Below are 8,065 nucleotides of genomic sequence, written 5' to 3' on the forward strand. Positions count from 1 at the left end.
TACGAGTATAAGAAATTAAGAATTCTTATTCGAGAAAATGATAGTACAAACATTTGTAACAAACATCAAAGGTATTTTGATGCCCTAAATGATTAACTTGATTACAAAATCAAAAGGATGGAAATTCAATTTGAGAACCACATTTGCCATGAGGGAAAGTAGGACACTCAATAAGGTTAGATGCAGAATTGTCAACGCAAATGTAAATTTGGTAGAGTTGACTATTGCCAGATGTATCATCATTGCACTCCACAAAAGGTGTAAATCCAACACCTTGTTTGATTGCATCCTTTATGCTTTCTAATGTGTACGAGTTTCCATTTGGCTCAATTCCTACATGGCAATAAATAGAAAAAACATCATTTAAATTAAAAAAAAATAAAATAAAATTATGTAACGTAAATACGTACTCAGAGTTAAAATCGTCACGATTAATAAAAACAAAGTATTATTATGCTTAAGTGTTGAAGATAAAATCACATAAATAATCATAAAGATTTTCAATGTGTTAATTATGGAAGAGATATCATCTTCTTGATAATAGCCTTTAAATTAGGTTGATTTTATACTATATGGGAATTTATTATTTAAACAATCATAAATTATCTCATATGATTGCAAACAAAAAAATAGTCAAAAGAAATATTCCTCATTAATTATCGTATCCTAATAATTATAGGAATAATTTTTTTTTTTTTTACAAGAATTATAGGAATAATTATTCATCATGAGATTTTTTTTTTTTTTTTTTTTGGGAGGAAAATTATTCGTGAGAATTTTCTTCAAAATTAAGTAAATGCTTGAAAAATGCATCAAATTTCATTACAAAAGGACATGAACATTAATGGTTTATCTAAAGTTTTTTTTTTTTTAACTAATTAATACTAATAGTATTAGGATTAGTTTTTCTTAATAAGTTACGGAATTCTGTAATGCAATCACTCCGTTTAGTTGATGTAAGTCAAAAAGTATTCGCGTACAACTTATTTTAAAATATCATTAATAATTTATCATAATTTATTACTCCCAAAAAAGTAAAAGAAAGGCCTTAAATGTAAGAAAAAGCAACAAATATTGTAATATAGTAAAAAGTTACCTGCACTTGTAAGTGATTGAAGAAGATTAGCTTGATTTTTGAGGTCAAGAGCAGTTTGGAAGTAGTCATGTTGTCCAAGGGTAGAACAAGTCCCATGCTTTTCCCATTCATGTGACCAAAATTTCAATCCATCAGCACTTGGACATGCCAATGTTGGCCATTCTGTTCTCATTCTCTTCAATAGACTTGATACCTGTTTTTAAACCCATACCTTCAATTAACTTATCGACATTTTATTAACAATCACAATACTTACCATAAACTCTATATTTAATAGAGTAACTTTTTTATTTTTTAACGTGTCACTATTGTTTACTGATTTAAATAATTAAAAATTATTCGTTAAAGAAAGTATCATCATCCACGGTCCCACTCCTCGGATTTAGAAACATGCCATAATTCTTTCAGCCACCCCCAATTCCACCCCTCGGACTTGTTATATTTAAAGTAACACGACTACACGAGTAACTCATCATAAACAACCTTTACACGATTTACGTACATATCGAACACAATGGTACGTACCTGAGATTGATCGAATTGGCTGCTAGGATCACAGCTAGAAGGGTAAGAACCATCATTATAATTAGGCCAAAGTCCATGAATTCCAAAATCTGCTTCTGGTTTTCCTGTACTTGGATAGCAGCAACTCTTCTCTGTATCACAGTATGATCCAGGCCACTACAAAACCATCATCAATACAAATTATTAATCTCTGTATAACCAAAAATCAAATTAATAAATTAGAAAAACTAGCAATTAATTATATTTACCTGTTGAACAAAGTAAAAGAAATCAAAATCTTGAGAAAATGCTGAGACTACAAACAGAAATTGTACAGCCAAAGTGTAGTAAATGGCTTTCATGTTTAATTTCTCTTTTTTTTCTTGGGGGCGAGGATTATTATTGCAAATCGAGTTCCGTCAAAAGTAATAACTCTAGCTGTATGATAGTGAATAATGTACAACTATCTTAAGTTTATATATATAGACAGAGTGAATGAGTGATTATGGTAGGAAGATAATTATAATTACAAATAAGGAAGAATATCCGTTGGTTAAAAATCTGAATATGCTATTTATGCAAAAAATATATGTTCATATTATTAGGTTTATGAAAGGTCAATATGTTCACATTATATTATTGGGGACCTTGCTTTTTATATTAATGCAAAATTTGAGAATGTATACATCAAAATCAATACATATGTTGACGTGTTGTACTTGTACATACACTAATATAATCTGTTGCATTTAATTTGTGTAATGTATAAAAATTGAAGCTCAAATTATTGTCACGTTATAGATAAAGTAGGCAATAAACATACAAGACAATTGGTTTTTTTTTTTTTTTTTTTTTTTTTTTTTTTTTTTTTTTTTTTTTTTTTTTTTTGGATTTTCGTCTGAACTAAGTGATCGTTTTCTCACTTGTTTTGTATTATTGGGTTGCTTAACTACTTGTACTTCTACTACTAGTCGCTTTTGGATGAAGTTTTTTTTTTTTTGTTTTATTTCTCAAAATTTATGACATGTAAGTTTTTCAAATCGGATCAATCAAATGATTATATGACAACTAATTATCTATAATTGGACTAATACATATCTAGATGTACCATAAAAATGTAGTTACGTTTATTTTAGAAAAACTAGTCTACTCAATTGGAAAATGAAAATTAGCTTTATAAGTATTTGTATTCAAAATCAGATTGATAAGTATAATGTACATATGGAAATGAATTAGAAAAGATTGAGAACATATTAAACTTTAAAAAAAATTCGGTGTACAATGATTATTGTACATCCATTACAAAGATAGCTAAAAGTGATTAAAAGTTACCTCTGAAATGAATAAAAGTTACCCCAATATGCATAAAAGTAACCCAATTCAAATAAAAATTATCTACACTTTATTAATAAAGAATCACATTTTAAATGACTAAAAATCAATTATTGGTGATTGAATGTAATTAAATTACCTTTATAAAACTTTTCTTGTTGTCTATTTATATAAAAATTGTATTATGTTTAAAGTTACCCAAAAACAGGCAAAAAGTTACCCTAAAATTAACTAAAAGTTACCCTTATACTGCTCGATGTACACTAATATTAGTGTAAACAGGATGTATACAAAAGTTTTAAAAACTATGCTCTTTTGGAAGCAAAAGATAATTAAAATCCCTGAATTAAGATGAGCAATAAGAAATTAAGAATATTAAGGAAACGTTCGGCAAAAAATCCGCTTTAACTATGATTTGAGCTGTTACTTACTCTGCTATAAGGACATATTCTCTTTAACTTAAAATAAGTTGAGTTTAGTTAAAATTAGTTTAGTTTAGTAAAAATAAGTCCAGATCAGTAAAAATAACTCCGGTTTAATACAAATTAATTTTAAATAAATTAGTTAAAATCAGTAAATATAAAAAACAAATAAAATAGAGAATCAATAGAAAATTAAGTTTTAATCAGTAAAAATAATTTTAATTCTTTAAAATTTTAAAATTAAATTTAGTTCAACAAAAATAATTTCAATTCATAAAAAATAAAGAGAAAAGGGTCTAAGTACAAATAAATACAGAGTAATAACATTTGAGCAAGTTTATCTAAACAATACATCGTTTGATATGAAGTAATTCCTAAAGAACAAAAGTTCAAATCTTCAGGCTATTAAACTTAAAATCGTAATGAAAATGTGGGTATCTAATATTTAGTTGGAGATTAGGATAGTTAGGGCATGTTCTCTTCAACTTATTTTTAGTTCAATTCAGTTCAGTTAAATTCAGTTCAGCTCTAATCAGTTCAATTCAATTTACTTGAGCTCTAATCAGTTCAATTCAATTCAATTCAGTTCAATTTTTAATTTCCTTCTCTCACTTCAGTTTAGTTCAGCTCACTTTAGTAAATCGGAATAAATTCTTAGGCTCTTTAGTTTAGCCAGAAGAACTTCTATCTGGCCCAATTTGCCCATAAGCCACGAGTGGCCCAAAATGTTCAATGAAACTTGTTCCCTATATTTTTAACATTTGAATAATTTTGGTTCATTTTAAATGAATTGGATCTTTAATTTATTCATAAATAAAAAAGTTAAACAACATTTCATTAAGTGTTTAAACTTAGCAAGTTAAAATATATAAAGAAGTGGATAATCAACTAAGGGTCTGTTCATATTTACTTAATTTCAGTTCACAATTTTAGTTCAATATAATTCAGTTCAGCTCCAATCAATTCAGTTCAGTTCAACTCCAATCAGTTCAGTTCACTTCAGCTCTTAATTTTCCTCTCTCATAAAATATTCAATTCAACTCAGTTCAGTTCAGTTCATCTCCAATCATTTCAGCTCAGTTTAGTTCAGCTCCAATCAGTTCAGTTAGCTCAGTTCAGTAAACGTGAACAGACCCTAAGTTAATTGATTAAAGTGTTAAAGAAGTGAAACTCAAAGAACTATTTTTAACCTCTTAGGTACATATCTAACTTTCATACTCTCACCATTAAGATTAACAAATTCTAAAAAAAAAATATTTAAAAACACGAATATATTGGCTAATATTTACTCAGAAACCTCCAAAAATTCTAAAAAGGCGTAAATATTAGCCTTCAATATTGGAATTTTTTGACTTTTTTTTCAACGAAAATAAAATTGTCGAAATGTTTACCATGGTCCCTAATAACCTCCGCTCTGGGAGTCCAATTGGTTGGGTGGAACCATCCAATTTACCTTTAAACGACCAATTGACCGGTTTACAACTTGCACCGATTTCACTAACTCACGCCTACCACGAACAATAATGACAACATATAATGATCAAATATGGTTCCAAACGGCATTATATGATCCCGAGACGTATCCCCTAAAATCTCAATACTTTTTGACACCGGGCACCGAAAACATTCGAAATTTCTTAAAAAGCGTGGATATTAGCATTCAATTTTAGAATTTTTTGACTTTTTTCGCACCGGATATAAAAATTTCCGAAATGTTTATCATGGTCCCTAATACCCTCCGGGAGTCCAATTGCCTTTAAACGATAAATTTACCGGTTTACAACTTGCACCGATTTCATTAATTCAATCCTACCATGAACATTTATGACAAAAAATAATGATCATATATGGTTACAAATGACATTATACCACCCCGAGATATATTCCCTAGAATTTCAAAACTTTTCAACACCGGGCCCCGAAGACTCCAAAAATTCTCTAAAAGAGTGGATATAGCCTTCAATTTATGAATTTTTTTACTTTTTTTCGATCGGAAAAAAAAAATCTGAAACGTTTACGATGGTCGCTAATACCCTCCGGGAGTCGAATAAGGTGGGTGGAACCATCCAATTTGCCTTTAAACGACCAATTTACCGGTTACAACTTGCGCTGATTTACTCAAGTCTACCACAAACATTTATGACAACATATAATGATCATATATGGTTTCAAACGAGATTATATAACACCGAGATGTATCCCATATAATCTAAAGGCCTTTCGACACCGGGCCCCAAAATTAAACCTCCAAAATTTCTCAAAAAGCGTGGATATTAATTAGCCTTCAATGTTGGAATTTTTTTTACTTTCTTTCGCCCGAAAATAAAAATTGCCGAAAAGTTACCATGGTCCCTAATGGCTAATACCCTACGGGAGTCCGATAAGGTGGGTGGAACCATTCTATTTGCCTTAAAACGGCCAATTTACCGGTTTACAACTTGCATTGATTTCATTAATTCAAGCCTACCACAAACATTTATGACAACAAATAATGATCCTATATGATTCCAAACGACATTATACGACCCCGAGATGTATTCCCTAAAATTTCAAGACTTTTCGACACCTGGCCTCGAAGACTCTAAAAATTCTCAAAAAGCGTGGATATAGCCTCCAATTTATGAATTTTTTGACTTTTTTTCGCCCGAAAATAAAAATTGCCGAAATATTTACCATGGTCCCTAATACCCTCTGGGAGTCCAATTGGGTGGGTGGAACCGTCCAATTTGCCTTTAAACGACCGATTTATAAGTTACGCCGATTTCATTAACTCAAGTCTACCACAAACATTTATGGCAACATATAATGATCATATATGGTTCCAAACGGCATTATATGACCCCGAGATGTATCCCCTATAATCTAAAGGCTTTTCGACACTAGGCCCCGAAACCTCCAAAATTTCTCAAAAAGCGTGGATATTAGCCTTCAATTTTAGAATTTTTTTTTATAACTTTTTTCACCTGTAAATAAAAATTGCCGAAATGTTTACCATGGTCCCTATTCCCTAATACCCTCCAGGAGTCCAATTGGGTGGGTGGAACTATCCAATTTGCCTTTAAACGGCTAATTTACCGGTTTACAACTTGCATTGATTTAATTAAATCAAGCCTACCACGAACATTTATGACAACAAATAATGATCATATATGGTTCCAAATGATATTATATGACCCCGAGATGTAATCCCTAAAATTTGAAGACTTTTCGACACCGGGCCCGAAACCTCCAAAATTTCTCAAAAAGCGTGGATATTAGACTTCAATTTTGGAATTTTTTTTTTTACTTTTTTTGCCTGGAAATAAAAATTGTCGAAATGTTTACCATGGACCTAAATACCCTGCGGGAGTCCAATTAGGTGGGTATAACTATCCAATTTGCCTTTAAACCGCCAATTTACCAGTTTACAACTTGCACCGATTTCATTAAATCAAGTCTACCACGAACATTTATGACAACAAATAATGATCATATATGGTTCCAAACGACATTATAAGACCCTAAGATGTATTCCCTAAAGTTTCAAGACTTTTCGACACCAGGCCTTGAAACCTCCAAAATTTCTCAAAAAACGTGGATGTTTTTTACTGGTTTTCTCCCGGAAAGAAAATTTTCTGAAATGTTTACCATGGTCCCTAATACCCTACGGGAGTCCAATTGGGATTCAAACTCGAGAATGACCTGACCTGATTCTAACCCGCAAATTATTGACTTGAACAAAACCCGACTCGAAACCGAGAATTACCCTAACCCGTTTTAACCCGAATTACACCCGGCCTATTGTTTACTCGACCCGAATGTAAACCGACCCAAACCCGATAATAAGTATGACCCGACGTGACCCGACTCAAGCATGACCCAACCCAAACCCGACCCGCATAGATTATGGAATTAATCCGAATTGACCCGAGTTGACCCGACCCACTCTTACCCGATCCAAAGCCGACCCATTTACCCGAATTGGACAGCTCTAATAATTAGGGACAAAGTGATTAATAGTGTAATACACATTTTTAAACACCAAGAGTAGTCACATTAGAGCACTTGCAATAGAGAAAATTTTCTCCTCTAGAATTTTTTTTCCCCCAAAAAAAGTATCCCACCAACAAAATTTCTCAAAAAAAATCTAGAAAAAATGAGATTTTTTTCTCTTGGAGAAAATTTTCTCAACTTGATTGTTGCTGACTTTTGGTGGGGTATGGCGCAGGTTTTTGTGTTTTTTTCTTTTTTTTTTTATTAATTTTGTGTGGGGCCCACCATAAAGTTAACATTAATTAATATTTCAACGGTAAAAATACAATGTTGTGGTGAGTTTAATTGTCAGCCATTGATCTTCTTACACGTGTCATTTTTTGGAAGAGCTTTGTTCTAACAGTAAATATATTACCGTTTTAGTGTAAAACGGCTATTTTGTATACAATAAATTATTTTTAAAAAAAAACTAAAATTACCAACGGAAAAAAAACTTGATCTATAAATAGACATCCATTTTTCAATATTTTGATACTATGAAAATATCGTTTTTTACTCTTTAAATTTCATAATTGTATCATTCAAGTGTGTAATTTTTTTTCCCCTAAATTTTTTTGATATTTTGTTCCCTTTTTTAAAAGTAAAAATGGATCCTAGTAATCCCAATCGTTCACAAAATCTGAACGACTTTGATCCTTCATCACTTATGAATCATCCATAATTTTCTCAGTTTTTTCAA

The 8,065-nt window shown here is 30.9% G+C and overlaps 1 protein-coding gene across 1 annotated transcript; it reads right to left on the reverse strand.

The window, feature by feature from the left end:
- LOC145623797 (ribonuclease 1-like) lies at nucleotides 1–2,162 on the reverse strand. The gene is made up of 4 exons (XM_081676695.1): nucleotides 1,870–2,162; nucleotides 1,622–1,777; nucleotides 1,097–1,289; nucleotides 1–333 (listed from the first exon to the last, which is right to left on the reverse strand). Exons 1-4 carry the CDS (start codon nucleotides 1,960–1,962, stop codon nucleotides 110–112), a joined length of 666 nt encoding a protein of 221 aa, XP_081532821.1. The 5' UTR covers nucleotides 1,963–2,162; the 3' UTR covers nucleotides 1–109.
- Nucleotides 2,163–8,065: the final 5,903 nt, after the last annotated feature.

Source organism: Chenopodium album, chromosome 1 (assembly GCF_948465745.1).
Source record: "Chenopodium album chromosome 1, dcCheAlbu1.1, whole genome shotgun sequence".
In the NCBI taxonomy this organism is placed as follows: domain Eukaryota; kingdom Viridiplantae; phylum Streptophyta; class Magnoliopsida; order Caryophyllales; family Amaranthaceae; genus Chenopodium; species Chenopodium album.

Coding starts and splice junctions, on each gene's coding strand:
- LOC145623797 (XM_081676695.1), bottom strand. CDS start 1,962: ATGAAAGCCATTTACTACACTTTGGCTGTACAATTTCTGTTTGTAGTC. Junction 1,778..1,869: donor TCTTTTACTTTGTTCAACAG/GTAAATATAATT, acceptor ATGGTTTTGTAG/TGGCCTGGATCATACTGTGA. Junction 1,290..1,621: donor GCCAATTCGATCAATCTCAG/GTACGTACCATT, acceptor GTTTAAAAACAG/GTATCAAGTCTATTGAAGAG.